This window comes from Oreochromis niloticus, linkage group LG15 (genome assembly GCF_001858045.2).
Source record: "Oreochromis niloticus isolate F11D_XX linkage group LG15, O_niloticus_UMD_NMBU, whole genome shotgun sequence".
NCBI classification, from domain to species: Eukaryota; Metazoa; Chordata; class Actinopteri; order Cichliformes; family Cichlidae; genus Oreochromis; species Oreochromis niloticus.
The window spans coordinates 5,837,863-5,858,019 of record NC_031980.2 but is presented as its reverse complement, the minus strand read 5'-3'; the positions used below and the strand labels follow the sequence as shown (position 1 = coordinate 5,858,019).

General features: G+C 41.8%; 3 protein-coding genes across 4 annotated transcripts in view; 2 read left to right on the top strand and 1 right to left on the bottom strand.

The window, feature by feature from the left end:
• Positions 1-7,906: 7,906 nt before the first annotated feature.
• rhov (ras homolog family member V) lies at positions 7,907-10,695 on the bottom strand. The gene is made up of 3 exons (XM_003440634.5): positions 10,234-10,695; positions 10,023-10,081; positions 7,907-9,767 (listed from the first exon to the last, which is right to left on the bottom strand). The coding sequence occupies exons 1-3, from the start codon at positions 10,571-10,573 to the stop codon at positions 9,321-9,323; spliced, it is 846 nt and encodes a 281-aa protein (XP_003440682.2). The 5' UTR covers positions 10,574-10,695; the 3' UTR covers positions 7,907-9,320.
• A 283-nt stretch (positions 10,696-10,978) lies between these two features.
• Positions 10,979-17,397, top strand: vps18 (VPS18 core subunit of CORVET and HOPS complexes). The gene is made up of 9 exons (XM_003440635.5): positions 10,979-11,387; positions 11,479-11,620; positions 12,460-12,551; positions 12,968-13,218; positions 13,394-13,747; positions 13,861-15,123; positions 15,300-15,509; positions 15,804-16,040; positions 16,163-17,397. The coding sequence occupies exons 1-9, from the start codon at positions 11,285-11,287 to the stop codon at positions 16,457-16,459; spliced, it is 2,949 nt and encodes a 982-aa protein (XP_003440683.1). The 5' UTR covers positions 10,979-11,284; the 3' UTR covers positions 16,460-17,397.
• Positions 17,398-17,981: 584 nt separating this feature from the next.
• Positions 17,982-20,157, top strand: part of ino80 (INO80 complex ATPase subunit) — a 40,312-nt gene continuing 38,136 nt past the window's right edge. The window contains exons 1-3 of one of the 2 annotated variants that reach the window (XM_005449700.4): positions 17,982-18,209; positions 19,418-19,478; positions 19,868-20,060. In XM_005449700.4, coding sequence (XP_005449757.1) covers positions 19,909-20,060 — 152 coding nt within the window. In that variant the 5' untranslated portion in view covers positions 17,982-18,209; positions 19,418-19,478; positions 19,868-19,908. The remainder of the gene's footprint in view (positions 18,210-19,417; positions 19,479-19,867; positions 20,061-20,157) is intronic. The other variant, XM_005449699.4, reaches the window with a different exon arrangement.

Here is a 20,157-nt window from a genome sequence, read left to right as displayed (position 1 = left end):
AAAGTAACATGGAAAGGTAACAGACTCATTATACTTGTTTTGATTGACATAAATAAGACCCATACATAGACAGAATAAGAACTTATTAACAATACATTTAAAAAGTGAATTTTTTTTTTTTTCCCCGCTTTGTGTCACTGACGCCTCCAGCCCTCCACCCCCCTCTAACTTCTGATTAAGATCTGTGCAAGTCCAAAGTGTAGACAATGGCAGAGTGACTAAACTAATAACATACAAGGTTTGTGCTCAAACCTCTCATGTGTTGGTTGTTCACACTGAGTGATCACTTTGGTTGCAAGCCAGAACTGATCTCCTGTGTTAACAACTTTTCCAAAAACTACTTTTTTTAGGAAGTGTGTTTTGTGAAGCTTGGCCCTCCCTGTAAACAAAGCATGAACTTTCTCGTATATTAAGTTTTCTTTTGCAAGAAAGACGTGTTGATGCAAACCATGCCTCAATCACAGCAATTTAAAGAGGATCTTCAAAGAAGCATTAAAGTGATGCTCCAAGATGGAATATCCTACAAAAGCAAGACCTGAATGTTTGTGTGTCCATAACACAAAAAGGACAGGGCTGTGGCTTCTCTGAGGTGGGTCTTTCTGCATCTAGCTTCCTCTTTGTCTAATTCTCTGTCCTATGAAAGACTGAATGCACTGAATAAAAATGGTGTGAATAAAAGAAGCACATACTTCTCTTGAAAAATGACAAAAACACATTTCAGCACATTTCAAGTGTGGAAAAACAAACAAATAAACAAAAAGCAACTTAACTCTGGGACGGACACTTGATTTTCCCAAAGGGCCACATGAGAAACTGGGACTGTTGTGGAGGTCCACACCAATTAGCTGATTTCACTTCTTCTCATTATTATTATTTAGTGTGGTTGTTGCACTCTTCTCTTAGTATGTAACAAACTGCTGCCAATCATTATTATTAGTAGTAGTAGTATTAATAAGCAGAATATAGTTCAGCTTATTGGAGTGGTCCTCCATAACAGTCCCAGTTTCTCACATGGCTCTTTGAGGAAATATATTATCCAATCAAATGTGTTTAACAGCACTTTGAGGAAAATTTCCTGTGAACTGTTCAGCATGGGAGCATCATGGTTTGCGGCTGCTTTACCTTGAGTGCCTGGGAATCACTGAGAACAAAATTGAATTCTGATTTTTATCAAAACATTTTACAGAAGCGTGTCGGAACAGCCCACCATGACCTGAAGCTTAGAGGAGGGTGGCTGTTGCCCTCTGCGACAAGTTCATGAAAACAAGCAAAGAAAATATTTTAAAAAATGTTTTCATCCAAGTGGCGACTAGATTGGAAGCAGTGGCATAAAACCTGAGATGAAGGCAGTTCCTGCTGAAGGAGGTTGTGAAAGTTACTAGACTTCCCCTGCTTTTTTTCAGTTTATACTGTGAATGATTACTCATTCTGTTCATGAAAACTACACTTGTACTGTATGTGAGTCATAGTTTGGTCAGACTGTTGTTGCTTGTAATTGAGTATTATATGAAAATACTTAGTTTGGCACCTTTTTTTGGATTGATACAGAACTGCTGATATTTCTTTCTTGCATCTCTAATATACACACAAATATAAAACATTTATTAGGGTGTAACATTAGGATGTGCTATTTCAACAGCATAGTAGTATCACATAAGATGACTCACATAAATTTGTGTGCAAACTTCAGCTTTGCGCACCTTGGCACTGAGAATTTCACATAGTGTGCTCTGCTTATTGTAGCATTAATTATTCATCTACGAGTTGATTTTCATGCCATGTTTCCATGTGAGCACTGCAGTTCGGAGCCTTATATTATCTGCTGTAGTTTTTGTTTCTATTATGAACATTTGCTATCAGTCAAGAAAATCCCTTTTGCATAATAATGATAAAGAATAAATGTCACAACATGGATGTGGATGCAGTGAACAAACAGCATCACATTACATGCTGGCCTTTCTTCTTTTACGCTACATAAAAAAACAATAAAAATACTTATTTTGATACTTTGTCACAGCTTTAGTGTCCTGTTGTTGTCCTGAGCTGTGAAGGGGCGATAGTGTCTGGGTGTTTGAGGGTCGTCTGTGGTAATAATGAGCCTTGAAATGAGGCCCATTTGAAGTGCTAATCATCTCATTTCGAAAGCAGCGTGCACCTTTATCTGCACACTCCTTTGATCATGTGTTGATGGTCACTCTAAAGTCATTTTGTCCCTCTTGATAGCTGGAGATTCACTTGCAGGTTAAAACTCAGCATGAACAGAAAGAAAGAGCTGCGTTTGATAACGAGCTGACTGGCTTATGTGTCGTTGCAGCCCATAGAAATGACAACAAAGTGCAAAAGGAGCAATGCTCACGTGTCGGGGGTGATGTATTATTACCCATGTATCACTCAACTACCCAACATGAATATTAAGCCCAGCACATGTATATGCATGGAGAGGAACTTATGCTGTTGACTGTGGGACAGAAATTATCGTTGTTGCCTCCAGGCACAGCCAGAGTCAGGAACTGGGACCTTTCCTTATTGGCTTTGCTTGACATCGAAACTGGCAGTTTTTTTTTTTCAATGTAGTGTTCTGCACACTGAATGTGACTGACAGGTTGTTTTTGCTCTACAAAACACACCAATATAGAAACTGCACGGAAAACAATGATTACCATAGTAATTTAAGCATTTAATAGCTTGTTGAGTTTAAGAACGCTGCAACTCTGTCATGCACATCTCAAAATTTAGACCAAAGGCTACAATAACAGGAGCAAAGAAAAAGAAGAAAACAATTATAATCACAACAGTCAGTTTTCTGTCTGTGTGAAAGAGAAACTACAAGTGCTGCCAAGTTCAAACTGCCAATTTGGATGACCGAGGAAGAGCAGCGGTGAGCCAATAGGCTTTGTCCCCAGCTAGGCAGACCTGTTGGTGCACCTGCTGATTCCCAGGCCTCCTTGCCAGGCTTTGACTACAGTGAAACCAACCTGAGTGAAACTGGCTCAGTGCCAGAGGAAGAGCTGGTTGACTACTTTTGACACAATCGCTAAAAGCAGGGGATCCTGGGAGGCGGACCAGCCCTCACTGACAGGACGAAGAAAAAAAAAAGAAAAAAAGATGACTAACCATGAGAAGAGAGAAGAGGGTGGAGGAGAAGAAGGGTACAGTTCAATGATCTCCTGGGAACCTGGAACCTGTCCGGCATGGCCTTGACGATTGCTCAATACTCCCAATACAACCTCTAAGTGTTTCTGTTTGCATCATAGGTGAGCAGATGAAACTTCTGACATGTTTTTTGTATTATAGTGAAGGACTTTGCAGAACATTTTTCACTTTTAATGAATGACTGGAAAGCAATCATAGCTTTTTGAAGAAGAAAAGAAAGAAAGAACGAGTGATAAATAACACTGGATGAGATAAGGAGTCTCATGGCCTGCCTCGACTGAGGTCTGCTACCCTTCAAGATGTTAAAACCCACAGTGCTTCTGACCTACAGCTGCCCTTACACACACACACACACACACACACACACACACACACACACACACACACACACACACACACACACTGACAAAGTAAAGCCAAAGGAACAAACAACTTTAGAGTGATTATATTTCACTCCCTGTGCCTCTGCCTCCTCTTCAAACAAGACAACACTGCTGAAATACACAAACCTGTGCTGCAGCAAAGTGTGCCGGTGGAAGGAATACAGAGTTTCAAAAGATTATCTACACAACTTTTCCTGCAGACGAAGTGGAGAATGAGAACACCAAAAACTGTAGAGGTGAAAATAAACTAAGAGGTTATTCAAATATATGATGAGTTACGTGTGTTTTTCACTCGGATCACTTAGTAAGCTAGTCAACACCTCATGGATACAACTTTATGATCAATGAATAGTTTAGAATAGCAGTCTTTTTCGAAAATGACTGCTTTTAAACTCTCGTGTAGACATTTTCGGCAAATTTAAGGCCAGCTTTAGGTCTCCACCAACTCCTGAAAGAAACATATAGTATTTGGACTTTTGGCACCGTCATATCGAGCAGGCGCATGGATAAGACAGTTAAAGCAGGCCCTTCCCATCACAATGCCTTCTGTTTTGGCTTCCCTTCACTGGCTTCCTGTTAAATCCAGAATTGATTTCAAAATCCTGCTCCTCACATACAAGGTCTTAAATAATCAGGCCCCATCTTATCTTAATGACCTTGTAGTACCATATCACCCTATTAGAGCACTTCGCTCTTGCACTGCAGGCCTACTTGTTGTTCCTAGAGTATTTAAAAGTAGAATGGGAGGCAGAGCCTTCAGTTTTCAGGCCCCTCTTCTGTGGAACCAACTTCCAGTTTGGATTCGGGAGACAGACACTATCTCTACTTTCAAGATTAGGCTTAAAACTTTCCTTTTTGCTAAAGCATATAGTTAGGGCTGGACCAGGTGACCCTGAATCCTCCCTTAGTTATGCTGCAATAGACGTAGGCTGCCGGGGATTCCCATGATGCATTGAGTTTTTCCCTTCCAGTCACCTTTCTCACTCACTATGTGCTAATAGACCTCTCTGCATCGAATCATATCTGTTATTAATCTCTGTCTCTCTTCCACAGCATGTCTTTCATCCTGTTTTCCTTCTTTCACCCCAACCGGTCGCAGCAGATGGCCGCCCCTCCCTGAGCCTGGTTCTGCCGGAGGTTTCTTCCTGTTAAAAGGGAGTTTTTCCTTCCCACTGTCGCCAAAGTGCTTGCTCATAGGGGGTCATATGATTGTTGGGTTTTTCTCTGTATTTATTATTGTGCTATCTACTGTACAATATAAAGCGCCTTGAGGCAACTTTTGTTGTGATTTGGCGCTATATAAATAAAATTGAATTGAATTGAATTGAATTGAATTAATGTTCCTATTCAGTCTCATGCCTTCCTTTTGTGTCTCATCTTCAATGCATAACACAATTCTCATTATTACACGCAAGCATTAGAGCACAGATTCTCCAGCGACGACTCTGTGGGCTCCTCAGTCTTACAAATATCACAGACGTATCATAATCTAAGGGATAAAATAATTAACAATTACTGAACGACATGAGGCAAAGCATGCAGCTTTGAAACGACGAGCAACAGCGAGATGTGTTGCAGACATCTGAATAAAATCATTTCAAAACGTGCTGTACTTGACAAAATCTGCTACTGGACAAAACGAAGGAAAAGAAAACTTGGTGGATATTAAGATAACCCTCACAATAGTGAGATTAGTCATACTGCAAACAGGCTTTTCTGGGCTTTCCATTCACTTTGCAACTTCTGCTTCTTCCTGCTGTCTTTCTGTTTGGATCATAATCACTGTGCAGTAATTCTTACTTTAACTACTATATAGAATACAATTGTGAATATGTAAATCTTAAAAAAAAGATTATACTGTCATTTAACTAATGGATTCGATGACTCAAAGAGGACTGATTAATATCTAGGCCACTGCATATCAGTACATTTCCTTTCCATTAGCTATTCTACAAGTTAAGTGTCACAGATCTTTGATATTACAGTGCCAGTATATAATGATGTATTTCAGAAGGCTTTATGTATTTCTCGTTCACCAGGTGTGATCACAAAGCAGTGTCTGAAGACAGAGGCAGTATCAAAATCTGCTTCAAACTGACCTGAAGCTTCACAAGAAAGGGTAAACGCCTGGCCATGAGAGCTGGGTGTCCAGTTACAACCAATTTTTATTCAAAGACAGCAGGAGCTCCAAAGCAGTCCAACAGGTGAGGAGCACGAGTGGGAGCTCACTTCTCGGTATTTCAACATTCATCAGGGTGAGGATGTCAGCACGAATGTCTGACATTAACATCCTGAAGTGCATGAGGGAGAACATTCCGGAAACCATCTGAACTCACTTCTAAAAACCACTTTCTCAAGAAAATTAAGACCCAAATTTGGATTTGTATAGACAAACAAATTCTCATTCATAGTTTCTTGCTGTTAGTTTCTGACTCACCATTGCAGCTTATATGAAAATGATGATGTCATCTAAAAGCAACAGGCCATGAAAAGCTATAAAGCTACATTCTCTGATTTTAAAAAGGTTATATCTCTTGCACGTTTTTGTTAAACTGTGATCATGTGTAACGCCTGTTTTATTCATTTTTGCATGTCTTTTATACACAGATGTCTCTCAAAAAAGAGATCTCGATCTCAATGAAAACAGCTGTTTAAATAAAGGATTTAATAATAATATCTGTAGTTTGTGTCAGCTTGCAATCGCAATAGCACAGGAGGGATTTTGTATTGGGTTTTTCTTTTTTTCCTTTTTTGTTAGTCATATCAACGCAATCTTTGTTGACCAACAGATTTGCCTCTGTGCAATTTAATCCACTTCCTGAAAATGAAAATCACGTTTTAGTGATTGCAGTTTTGACACACTGGAGAAGATTCAGAGCCCAGAAGCACACAAGTACAAATACTGAAAATGGTAAAGATGTGCACAAGATCATAGATCTCCTTTTTTAGATAAATAGGTAGTTTGGCAGTATAGGTATAGGTAGGCAGAAACTTTATTGGTCCCACAAGGGAAATGATCATGTTACAGCAGCTTAATAAAGAAAACAAACAATACAGTCTAAAATAAATAAACAACATGGCTGAAGTAGTGATAGCCATATATCGTAGTAAAAAAATAAGACTGAGATTGTAAGAACCTTGAATGCGAGATTGGCCACACTTGTATCAGGTAAGGCTTTTGAGTTTTATGGACCAGTTCTCCCAATGTTTTGATCACACTTCTTATTAGGTGCCAGTTTCTGGCAGTGTCTCTCGCCATGCTAATATAAATGCTCTGCTATGTTTTCCAGCAGCTGCTACCCATAGCTGCTGTTTGAAGCTGGGCAGGTAGCATGCAGTCACCTTTTAGAGTCTTTAGTCCCATACATAATATTAAACTGTGGGAGGTGGAAATAGCGAACACTGATTTGGATGATAAAGCTTTGTGTTTGTCACTGAAAAGCACCCACACAGTATAAGATCATCATTTAAACCATCGCTCATATGGAACTATTTATAAGAGCAGCTTAAAGCTTTCTATGCACCTCTGTGACTGTTGTCAGTGGTCATGCCTAACACCAGCTGGTTACTGAGAGTTCATGCGTGAAAGCGCTGTCACGCTGTCAGATTGCAAAACACCAGCTCCCTTCTGTGACCTCTCCACTGCACGAGGTCAGTAGGCCAAGAGTGAGATGTCCCGTGCTTCCCTATCAATAACAGACGTTCAAACAGAACCCTGACAGATTTCCACATGACGGACTGCCCACTGACTAATGGTAAACAGATTTCTGAAGTATTGGGGTGAACACGTGTTTTCATATGCTCTCGCTCACTGCTCTGAACAAAGGCACTTCTCATGCTTTCCTCTGTCATGTTCACCCTCAGTGTGCTCGCCGACACTCCGTCCACGTTTGTTTTTCTGCAGCTCGGGCTTAAAAAGGAGTACAAGAGAGATTCTTTTCAGACAAAAGCATGCTTTAAAGTCTGTAATCAATGTTCTGTGCTCCACCGCTACTGTTTATTCTCAATCAGTGCATTTGATTCAGTCACTCTCCCTCGAATGTCACTCTCCCGTGTCATTTTGGAAAAAGGCCCAATCAAGACGTGGCAATCAGTCACAGCATGGCACTGCCAGTACCCATTAACAGTCATGTGGATTGCATTGGAACTGATCGAGCCGACGCACAGCTGGAGGCCAGAGGTTGTTTATCATATGTTTGGGCTGAGGGTGGTTCAGGAAAACTACCTGGTGTGATCCTGGGGACCTTTCGGGCACCCTGCAGAGAGCAGTGCTTCGGCTTTTTGCAAAGTTTTCCTTCGCATCACACCACATAAGCGACTGTGAGTTGCAAATGCAGACTACTTTAAAAAAATATACATAACACAGAAGATAGATGAGCTACACTTCATTTATTGGCATCACATCACTCCATGTAAAGGACACACAGCTTTAGAGCAGAAGGTGGTTAAGATTAATGATGATTTGGTAATGATACAAAATATAACAAATCTGTAGAGTACATTAATCCTGTTAAAACTCGTGCCTCCTGTGATATTTCATAAACATACACATGATGATAGGACCTGTTTTTAACAAACAGAACAGTTTAAACATTTAGTTGACTTCCACGAGAAGCATAACAAAATTACAAAAGTTTACACCCACCAGATAACAAAACACTGGAGTGCAAATATAAGTTTTTTTCATTCTTACACATTTGTCACAGGTACAAGCTTGTTTTTTTTAAGTGTATTTACCTTACACTTGCATTCACACTGAGGCTGTTTAGCAACCCCTTAACTGTACACACAGGAGGAGATAAGCAGCGTATTGAGCCAACAAAACAAAGAAGAGGCGAATAAGAAAGCCGGGATGAAGATGGTTGGTGGTAGGAAGTTGGGATCCCTGCAGTGCTTGCTTTCACAGATGCAGATTGATGAGGAGAGGGGAATAAAAAGCCAAAGGTCGCTGGTCTCTTGCAACCTTTCACCTCAAGATTAGGAGATTTACAAACCAGCTCCTCGGCCTGACTTGATGTGTCACGAACAAAACCTCCCACTGTGATTTCTTTATCAATTGTGAATTAGGAAATAAACACCGGCTTGATAGAAGTGTCAGCTGACCTTAATTGGGGAGGACAGAAAATAGCAACAGAAAAACCAGCCTGGGGAGATTTGCATGCAGGTAAGAATGCGGCAGCTCACACAGCGAGGTGAACTCACAGCTGCTGCATATAAATCGCTGGTGCAGTCAGGCAGTGGGAACACAGCAGCGAAGTGGCTAACGCCCATCTGCTCAAACACAGTCCCGACACTTTCCGTTTCTCTGTCTCTCTCTATCTCTCTCACGCCTGCATTAAAAGGCAGAGCACCATGCAAATTCACAGCTTTACATGAAGCCCTGGCCTTTTCTCTTTTCTCTCCCTGGGCTTGCGCGAGCTTGATCTCTTCATCTCCCAACACTGAAGTGTCAGCTCACACCGTCCTATCCTCTCAAGGGGAAGCGGGCTACGTGAACCAAATCAAACATGTAAATGCAATGTAAACAATACTGTTGTCCCGGGTCAATGTGAGAACGACCCAGAATCCTCTCTGCAGTCACTGCTGATGTTTGCTCAGTGCTCTCAATCGTGTCTTTTGTTTCCCCATTTGGCATCCCACTGAAAATAAGCCAAATCATTTTTTAAAAAAAGGAAAGAGTGCTACGCTGCCACATACTGAAAATGTGATTGAAGTGAAAGTAGGAGAATCAAATAAATAACAAGGTTCTGTCCACAACCCACAGGGTCGACAATCACAAAGAGTTCAGATGAAGCAGAAGAACTTCTTCCAGCTACACCTGGAGAACGCTTTGGTGCGCCTGTCAGAAAACCTCCTCTTCTTGGTTTTACGCGTTTTGTTCTTTATGGCAGCGAAGATGGCGGAGTCGAAGGCCTCCTTTAAGTTCTTCTGCGTGAGCGACGAGCACTCTATGTACTCCGTGGCTCTGATCTTCTCCGCCATGCTCCGGGCCCGGGAGCTCAGAACGGGCTTGACGTTGGATCGGTCCAGGTTGATGAGGACGTTTACGTCTAGCAGCAGGTCTGACTGAGTCCCTACGAGAATGATGGGAGCAGTCGGGTTGTTAGAACGGATCTCTGGTACCCATTTCTTGGTGATGTTGTGAAACGAGGTGGGGTTGACCATGCTGAAGCACAGGAGGAAGACATCCGTGTGGGCGTAGGACATAGCGCGGAATTCGTCAAACTCCTCCTGTGTGGAGACAGAGAGAGGGTTAATGTCGATCAAAGTGAGTACCAAGTCTGAGTCACTAAATAAAGATACGCCATTAACATTCAGCTTGAAATCCTGTCAGTGAGTCACACAGTGGGTTAAGCAACGATGGGACGGTCTGTACTTTCATAGCTCATATCATTAAATTCAAAAGGGTGTCTCATCAGTGGATAATTTGGTATTTCGTGTCAGCCTTAAATGAAACTCTTGATTCAAGTGTAAAGGCATTCATACCTGGCCAGCAGTGTCCACAAGCTGAACTTTGACAGGAGATCCGTCTATTTGGACCTGACCTGTTAAAAAACACATCAGTCAGTCAGTTTACAGTTAACACAGTAACCAATTCAAACATCAGAACATGCAAGTCATGCCATTCCACTTCCAACATAACTTGCCACTCAATGTAAATCTGTGCTGTCATTAAAAACTAAAAATCATAACTCACCGGAGAAGACATCAAAGCCTGTCTGCTTGTACTCTGTCGGATATCCGTTGGAGGTGTAGCTGACGATCATGCTGGTCTTCCCGACGGCTCCGTCTCCGACCAGCATACAGCTGATGACGGCGGGATCGAGCTCATCCTCCCGGGTCAGCCCGCACGCGGATGGGACTCGGGACTCGTGGTAAAAGTAATCCATGTGAGGTGGCATGTCGAGCCGAACATTAAACCTCTGAATGCAAACTCTTCTCCGTCCCGGTCGCAGTGACACTAGATACCGTGGGTTGCCTCTCCCTCTGACACATACCACCAGACTGACTGTAGAAGTACGACTGAGGAGCAACATGTGCGGGGTGGGACGTATTTAGGGCAACCACTGTGCTCAGACAGGTTGTGATTTGCATAGACACGCCCACTGACAAAAGAATAACAACAGCTTTCTCTCAGCTTTTCTCTATATTAGATAGATATATAGATTGGCTTGTTTTAATAAAGACCATATATATTAGATATTAATTGTGGAGAAAATATTATATACAAATTATTTGTCGGCTGTAAGTTAAAAATGAAAAGTATCCGATACTTGAACAACATGTCACTCGAAGACATGTATATGACAAAAGCGCTCAGGATTTATTTACATTTTTTCTAAGCTTCTAAATTCAATCACTTTTGGACGAACTACGCCCCCTCGTGTTTACAAGATAGCATTGCATTCAAAGTGGTCACATGATTCCATGTGTCACCTGATTATCACGGTCTACCCTCCGTTCTGTACGCGGAAGCTAAGTTAGCTGGTGTGACAAAACGAATGATTGAAATTTCATCTCTTCGTGTGTTAATGCTGCAGAATAAAAGCGTGTGTTGTGCTTTTTTGTTCTTAACTCAGACGCACGCGGAGAAAGGAAATACGTTACCGAAGCTTTAACGGGTAAATTTGTGCTAGCTAGCTAGCTAGCTGCTAGCAGGTTTTCTTTCCCACCCCATGTTGCTTTAGGGTTGGCTCCTGTCCTGTATTGTTAATCCATTCAATAAGTGAGCTGAGGCACGTTTAACCATGGCTTCAATTCTCGATGAGTACGAGGATTCTCAAAACATCCGGCAAAGTGCCCAGCAGCACAGCCGCCTGTCAAGCACCAACATCGGGATAACCCATTCTGGTAGGTCGCCCTCTTCTTTTTTTTAAAACTCCGTGCTAGGATGCAGTGGGAGATATTTGGCTGATACAGACATTTATTTTTTCAACGTTAGGCTTTGTCAACGCGAGGCTTGAAGAAGAGAAGCCGATATTCAACAAGCAGAGGATTGATTTCACCCCACCTGAGAAGATAAACCATCTGGCTGTCTGCAACAATCAGCTGTGCATGAGTCTGGGAAAGGACACCCTGCTAAGGCAAATAGCACAATGACATGCAGTTCAAACGCTCACTGCTGTTTGTATGGCTTTGATTAGTTTCGTTAGGTTTTGATAGGCGAGCTGTTATTTACCATGATTAACCCATTTTGTAAAAACACGGAGGTGCAGTTTAAAATGTAAATCAAAAATGTTTGATCAGGGACGTGTTTACCACACTGCTGCATTACCTTTCATTTAAACAACGCTGTGCCAGTGTGGGAGAGCAGCTGATGCTGTTGTGAAATCAAAATGTTTTCCCATCTGTGCTTGGCATTGAATTTCATCTGCTTACAGCAGTTCACGGACTTCTCGTTTGAAAAATGTTTTTAAGCACCCACACACTGTCACTACACAGCTATGCCCGTGGAATATGTGAACAATGACGTTTGGCATGCTTGGTGTTGTCTTCCTGAAAGAAGTAAGGCCTAAGTTTAGAACATATTGTATGGTTAATATGTTGGACCCTAAACTGAATGTTTCTCTGTAACAGCCCAGAGATAGACTGGTCCCCTATCCAAAGTGTGCTCCATCATTTGCCCTGTGACAGCCAGAATAGGCCCCAGCCCGATCACAACTCTGAATTGGATATGCAGAAGAAAATAGACGGATTGAGCATTTCTGTTTTTTTCAGACCTCAAATTCACAATGGGCACAATCTTCCTAGTTTTAAACGTTTGTCATGTTGTGTTTACGCTTGCTTTAGTTTAGCTGTATTCTGTTTTTATTAAAATTTTTATACAGCGTTCTAACTTTGTTGTTAAGACAGTTGTATTATTCAGCGCATCTGTCTAAAGATATCGTACTAAGGTTTTACATTTTATTGTTCTTTTGTGTAGGATTGACTTAGCAAAACCAGATCAACCCAACCAGACTGAATTAGGAAGGAAAGATGACAGTAAAGTGCACAGACTGTTCTTGGATCCAACGGGTGAGATAAACTATAATAGTTTTCAAAATATTGTTTTATAAATAAACTGCTATTTACTATCAAACATTCTGCAAGACAGTGCTATGTTACATTGTTACAGATTTTGCAGATATTATATAATGTTGTATAATTGGAGACATAGTTGATTTTGATTAGTCGTTGTGTATTTTGAGGTAATTCAGCATTCATACATAAGTGCACCTCAATGCACAGCAAGTCTGAACTTGGATAAAGACAACAGTTTCATATGATAAAACAATTAGACAAAAATGTCTAGCAGTGCATCAACACAGATGCCTGAAACCCTCAAGCTGCACACCGAATGCTGTTGCATAATTCATAGCACTATAAATGCTATGTCACAGTTATGACTGCTTAACAACAGCTATATCCTCCTCCATATTTTCCCGTTACAGGCTCCCATCTGCTGATCAGCTTGAACACCAGTGAGTGTCTGTACCTCAACAGGAACACCCAGAAGGTGCGCAGTTTGTCCCGCTGGAGAGGCCACCTCATCGAGAGTGTGGGCTGGAACAAGCTGCTGGGCAACGAGACCAGCACAGGACCCATCCTGGTTGGCACGAGTCAAGGCATCATTTTTGAGGCAGAGATCTCTGCGAATGAGGGCAGCTTGTTTAACACCAATCCAGATCAATACTTTAGACAGGTGAGAAAGTGATTACGTCTGCTATTTAGCACATGATAGCCACGTCTGCTTTGTAAGTTTTAACTGTTCAAACTGTATTATAAGCATGTACATTTTATGCACTTGTGGAAACAGAAGAAAATCCTGATGTAGTTCATTTCTTCCTCTTGATATAACTGATAACATCCTGATGTAGGTCCACTCTGTGGAGGAGGATGGCAAACCTGCTCCAGTCTGCTGTTTGGAGGTCGAGCGGGGCCTGGAGAACAAGTACTTTATCATAGCTACCACACGCAAACGCCTGTTCCAGTTTGTGGGTAAGGTAGCCGAGGGGTCGGAGCAGCAAGGCTTCAGTTCCATCTTCAATCAAAATCAGGACTTGCTGCCCAGTTTCCAGGAGTTCCCAGCCAATATGGGACACAGCGAGATCACCTTCTACACCCCCAAGCTGCGAACGTCCCCCAAGGCGTTCGCCTGGATGATGGGTAATGGAGTTCTTTATGGTCAGCTTGACTACGTCAGGCCTGATTCCCTGCTGAGTGATGTGCAGGTAAATGTCAGTCAGTGTGTGTGAAAACTTTTTAACATTTTTCTCAGTAATATCTCATCCTTGCTGTCTTTATGTGTCATATACTATCTCCACATCTCCTCTTTCACAAACAGGTGTGGGAATACACTCCGGACATTGACCTTAATCACAACAAGCCTATCTCCATTGTGCTGACACAGTTCCACTTCCTGCTTCTGCTTCATGACCGAGTTAAGGCCATCTGCACTCTGAACGGGCAAGTGGTTTACGAGGACGTGTTTCCAGATAAATTTGGCAACCTCAAGAAAATGATCAAAGACCCAATTGGCGGGTTGGTGTGGATCTACACTGAGCGGGCAGTTTTTCGATATCACATCCAGCGGGAGTCGAGGGATGTCTGGCAGATGTACATGAGCATGAATAAATTTGATCTGGCCAAGGAGTACTGTCGCGATCGGCCTGAGTGCATGGACATGGTGCTGGCAAAGGAGGCTGAGCACTGTTTCCAGAATAAACGCTATCTGGAGAGCGCCATGTGCTATGCACAAACACAGAACTATTTTGAAGAGATTGCTCTCAAGTTCATAGAAGCCAAACAAGAGGAGGCCTTAAAGGAGTTCTTACTGAAGAAGCTAAACAATCTCAAACCCAGTGAGAGAACGCAGATCACCTTGTTGGTCACCTGGTTAGCCGAGCTCTACTTGAATCGCCTCGGCCAGCTGGAGAGTGACGGCAACAGCGTCATTTTCAAAGAAACCCGTGACGAGTTTCGTCAGTTCCTTAGCAGCTCCAAGCACAGAGACTGCCTGTACAACAACCGCACCACCATCTACGACCTGCTGGCCAGCCACGGCAACGTGGACGACATGGTTTACTTCTCAGTCGTCATGCAGGACTACGAAAGAGTGATATCCCACTACTGCCAGCACGACGAGTACAGCGCTGCTCTGGATGTGCTCTCCAAGCACTGTGACGAAAAGCTTTTTTACAAGTTCTCCCCGGTGCTCATGCAGCACATTCCCAAAAACGTGGTGGACGCGTGGATTCAGATGGGCAAGAGGCTGGACCCAAAGAAGCTCATCCCAGCTCTGATGAACTACAGCCAGATGGGCAGCACGCAGCAGATCAATGAGACCATCCGCTACATGGAGTTCTGCGTTTATGAGCTGATGGTAACAGAGGAGGCCATCCATAACTACTTGCTGTCGCTTTATGCAAAGTACAAACCAGACTCTCTGCTATGGTATCTGGAGCAGGCGGGCACACACGCCTCAGAGATCCACTACGACCTCAAGTATGCTCTCAGGCTGTGTGCGGAGCATGGCTACAGGCAGGCCTGTGTGCTGGTTTATAGGATTATGGAACTGTATGAGGAGGCAGTGGATCTTGCTTTAGAAGTAAGTAATGTTTATTAATGGATCAGCGGTGCTTGTAAATAAGTGGTGAACATATGTAGATCATTGAAATGTAGTGTCACTTTTTTTCTTTTTTTCCAAATTATCAAAATTATAGACAGCAGTTGGCGATTTCAGTTGTTGCACTGTTTTGTCTTGTTTTTTAAAATTGTTTGCAGGTAGACGTGGACTTGGCCAAGTCCTGTGCTAACCTCCCAGAGGATGATGAGGAGTTGAGGAAAAAGCTTTGGCTAAAAATCGCCAAGCACGTGGTGCAGAAGGAGGAAGATGTTAAGAAAGCCATGAACTGTCTGTCCAGCTGCAACCTGCTCAAAATTGAAGACATCCTACCTTTCTTTCCAGACTTTGTCACCATCGACCACTTTAAGGTCTGTAATAAGTAGGATGTTCTTTCCTGTCTTTTTTTTCCCCTCAGTGTGTGTGTTTTTACAGTAAATTGAGCTGTCGGGTGAGACCTGATCTCAGTAATCAGATTCTATGTATTCATAAGTAGAATCTTTAAGCAGTGGGCAAGGTTTTAGGCACTTTTTGCTTTCTATTTGTGGTAGGTGATGAATATCCAGATTCGGTGATACTGGCTGGCATCTGCATTCACAAAGACACAAAATAGTGTACTATTTCAAATGAAGGTTCTTAATGCTCTGTTCATCATGGTTTCTCAGGAGGCCATCTGCCTTTCCCTGGAGGAGTACAACCAGCACATTGAAGAGCTGAAGCAGGAAATGGAAGAGGCCACAGAGAGCGCAAAACGTATTAGGGAAGACATACAGGAAATGAGGAACAAGTATGGTGTAGTGGATTCCCAAGAAAAGTGTGCTGCTTGTGACTTCCCATTGCTCAACAGGCCCTTTTATCTGTTCCTCTGTGGGCACATGTTCCACAATGACTGCCTGTTGCAGGTAACTCGCTGCACACAGGAATATTTCACTTTTTATTTAATTCAGTCAGTAATCAATCTGGAAATTATTGACTCTGAATATGTCCTCTGACCTTTTTTTTTCTCCTTCAATGTTTTTTTTAGGAGGTGACTCCTCATTTGTCGGCCTTCAAGCAGAATCGCCTGGAGGATCTTCATAAAAAGTTGGCAGCAACCACGCAATCATCCAAATCGCGCCACCGTCCAGCACCAAAGGATGAGGGAGACACATCAAGTTTGGGCAAGGCCACTGCAGGCACAAGCCGTGAGCAGATAAAATCAGACATTGATGACATCGTCGCATCCGAGTGCGTATACTGCGGCGAACTGATGATCAAATCCATCGACAAGCCTTTCATCGATCCACAGAAATTTGAGGAGGAGAAATCCAGCTGGCTGTGAACAAAGACTTTTTTTCCCTTCTTTACAAACTCACTATCTGTCAGCGAAAGTGGATCATCCACAGGACAGACACATTAAGTGGAGACTCGCCGATATCCTGTTGGTAGTGCCTACTGCTGAACACTTAATCAGCTTCTGTCCTTTAGAAACTGCACTTGTTTTGTTGTCAGTATTTGAAACTGAACATTTGCACTAGGAGTATGTAGTGAAGAACATAGAGAAGACATAAACCAACCTGATCTATGCTTGTGCTAGAGTTGTATGCTGCATACATGTGCCTAAACCTCCGATTATATATAAGGATACAACTGCTTTACACTCATTTTTAGCTGTTAACTGCATTATGTTATGTATTTGTTCGATTCAGTGAAAACACAAAATGCACTAACAAAATATCTGTCTGTCCTAAGCTCGGTTTGTTCTCTCCAATTAATGCATCTGTGTTCATCTAAACGTTATATAACATATAGGCTGTTTTGGAGTTCAGCTATGGCACAGTACAGCTTCTCAGTTATGACAGATTTTTTTTTTGACTTGGCTTAAATGTAAAAAATATTTAACAAATCATTTTATGTTTACTGTGAAAAATGAAAAGCCCTGTGCTTCATCAAAGTTTCTCAAGCTTGCAGTTGACTACTAACAGCCCAGTAAGTTAAAGGAAGATGAGAAAAGAGCAGCTTAAGTGAAAAAGATGCAACTGGTGATTTTGTGTAAACTGCAGTTTAACAGGAAGATCTGAGTTTAAGTGATTGCGAACACATGTGTCATTGTTGGGATCGCTGCCTGCCAGTTTTTGGAAGTGTTTTTTTTAAGTCACAATTGTCAGGGTCAAGATTTGAGAGGCTGACAACTGGTTGTATAATCCAAACACAGATGACAGGAAGCTAATGTGCCTACAGTCGTGGACTTGCCATGTTCAATAAACAGATGTGCAAGAATTTTCCTGTATATTTAATGTTATTTTTGCAAAAAAACAATTATTGTTTCTGTTAGTTTCAATTTCTCTGAAGTCTAATTCTTATTTTTATTTCAGTTTACCGAAATAATTGGTTTATAAGTAACTTTAATTCTTAGTTTTAATTATAATAACGTTGCTACCAGCTCCATGAGCCTGTATCATATTATATATATATATATATATATATATATATATATATATATATAATATACATACATATATCAGAGACTATAACTGGTAAGTTAGACTATAAAATATGTTTTTCGTTGTTTTTGTTGTCCTACGAGAATCTTAAGCCAATTACTTACTCACATTTTTCAAAATGTTGTGTCGGTGTCCACTTTACCTAAAACGGAGTTCCCTTCTAGTGACGTAAGACGTAGCTCGGTAATCTTCGCAGCCAGCAGACACTATCAATCAACATCGGAAATTCATCGATACATTTACGTTAGTTGCAAAGACATGTTCCAAACCCGAAGGCATGATAGCACTGTCTCGTATGTTATTATTGAAAGATACAGGTGAAAATTTTGTCATGGTCATGTCCTAGGAGACGTGGATAGGTTGGCGTCATTCTCTCTGGGATTGATTAAAATGCCTGCTCCTTGCTGTACCCTCGCCATGGCGTCGTGTCTCTGCTCTCTCAGTAACAGAAAGTGGCCGCCTCTCCGCTGTTGCTGCCGACTCAAAGCTCACAGACTCGCTCGGCGTCTCAAACCGCCATTTTGGAGTCAGAGAACCGAGAGTTGGCAGCAGCGACGAGAGAGACTGAAAGGCGGACACGGGGCCGAGGTGAGAGACTCCGCGGTGGTTGTTATGGCGAAGGAGCAATGGGGAAGATGGCCGGGAGGGAGAAAGAATTAAAAGATGGGGATCATACGTGCGCCAGGCAACCGAGCCGCGGCTCGTATCCGAAACGAGGGTCCAAGAGGCGCGGCGGAGGCCCTAGCTGTCGCTGCATAGTGACAGCAAGCAAGCTAAAGAGTTGTCATTAAACCGATTTCATATCTTAATACATTGTTTGCAGGGAGGTGGTGGCCTTAAAGAGACAGGGCCGATTTAAATACTTCATATTAATGGTGTGAGAGGACGAAGGTGTCAAAACGCCTTAGTATTTGATAAGCTAACTAGCTAACGTTAATGATACGCTAAGTTACAAAGATAGCAAGGAGAGGCTAGCTATAGTAAAACTACCTGTGCAACCTAATTGAATTGGCGTGGGCAAAGCCGTCAGTGAGCGTCTGTAGCAGTACATTGAGCCTCTTTACTGTCACTGATCCGAGGCAATGCTGCTTTTGCTGACAGCTAACGGTCGTTAGCTTTGAAGCTACAGTATTGCTGAAGGTTAGCTAGCAAGCCCTGGCTAACACTAGCTTGGTTTTGCTATCCACCAAAGCACAACGTAACGACGTGATAGCAATGCTATTTTAAAAAGTATTTATTTTTAAACTTTAGTCCCTTACAGCCTGCTACATTTGAGGAAATGAACTCACAGAAAGTCAAGTGAATATGAACCATAGTGTTGTTTATGGGTATTGTTGTGGACAGCTGAGTTAAGTTTAGCATGGAAACTCTCAAAACAACCACCTGGCACTTCATAATGCATAATAACACTTAATTAATTACACTATGCCTAAAGTTTAATTTTATTTTTTAATAAACTGAAAGGACTGAAAATGATTACCAAGATTACTTAGACACACTATCGAACATAATATATGGCTGATCATAACTTATTATTTTTTATTGAAAATAAACTAAAATAAACTCTCAAAATTGAGTTCAAAGCACAATTTACTGTACGACGTATTTATACTGAAACATGGAAGCAAATTATTTATACTTTAAAAGAGATGATCAAATAAACTAACTCTTCCTTTGTCTTTTTGAAATCATGTGCATAAACACTGTTAGTACAGCACTGTAAAATGAGCTTCTAATAAAAGCTTTTGTTTTTGCCATTTAATTGTCAGTGTGTGACTGCATTTCCTTTTTTGTAGGCTTTTCATCTTTGATCATTAGTGTTGGAATCGAAAATCAATGCCATCCACTGTTGAGAAGGTATGTCCATTAAAAAAAATAAAATAATAGAATAAACATTTTGCAGAATGGACAGTGTCATGGTATCATACTTCATATCTGTGCATTTGGAGGCAAGTATTTTGTCTTTGGTGTAAGTGCCTTTTTTCTGACCTTGACAAAAAAAATGTAGGCAGTAATTATGAAATCTTTAAACATACTAGGAGATTATCTCCCATTATACCAGATTAGCTGAGAAAATGAAGCAGTGTACAGTTTCTTTTAGTCTGGACCATTTTACTCTATTTCCCTCCACACTTTAGATGAATAATATTAAAATGTTTTTCTTCACATAGCTGTAACTTTCCTGTACTACTCATTCTTACCTTGTGCCATTTGCACATCTATTTCTTCCATACTTCTCTCTTCAGTAAAAGGTCCTGCCCTGCTGGGCAGAGGTGGTCTGTGGTGTATGGCGTCAGGGCAGGGTGGCCAGCTGGAGGTTGGGGTATCAGGGGCCTCCAGCCTAGCCAAACCTCTCTACCTGCAGCGCCTAGAAAGATCCCTGAAGTTGGACAGTTTTTTGCGTCAAACTGCTGCTATCTTCAACAGAGACATAACCAGGTACAGAAAAAGAGGTGCTGATGGTGGGCATTCAGTTGTTGCTTCCAGGCTAAGGTTTGTTTTGGCCACCTATAAAAAACTGAAGTGTTTTGCAGCA

Coding starts and splice junctions, on each gene's coding strand:
- rhov (XM_003440634.5), bottom strand. CDS start 10,573: ATGTTGCTCCTCAGTCGTACTTCTACAGTCAGTCTGGTGGTATGTGTC. Junction 10,082..10,233: donor AGGCTTTGATGTCTTCTCCG/GTGAGTTATGAT, acceptor GTTTTTTAACAG/GTCAGGTCCAAATAGACGGA. Junction 9,768..10,022: donor TTGTGGACACTGCTGGCCAG/GTATGAATGCCT, acceptor GTCTCCACACAG/GAGGAGTTTGACGAATTCCG.
- vps18 (XM_003440635.5), top strand. CDS start 11,285: ATGGCTTCAATTCTCGATGAGTACGAGGATTCTCAAAACATCCGGCAA. Junction 11,388..11,478: donor CATCGGGATAACCCATTCTG/GTAGGTCGCCCT, acceptor TTTCAACGTTAG/GCTTTGTCAACGCGAGGCTT. Junction 13,748..13,860: donor CCCTGCTGAGTGATGTGCAG/GTAAATGTCAGT, acceptor TTTCACAAACAG/GTGTGGGAATACACTCCGGA.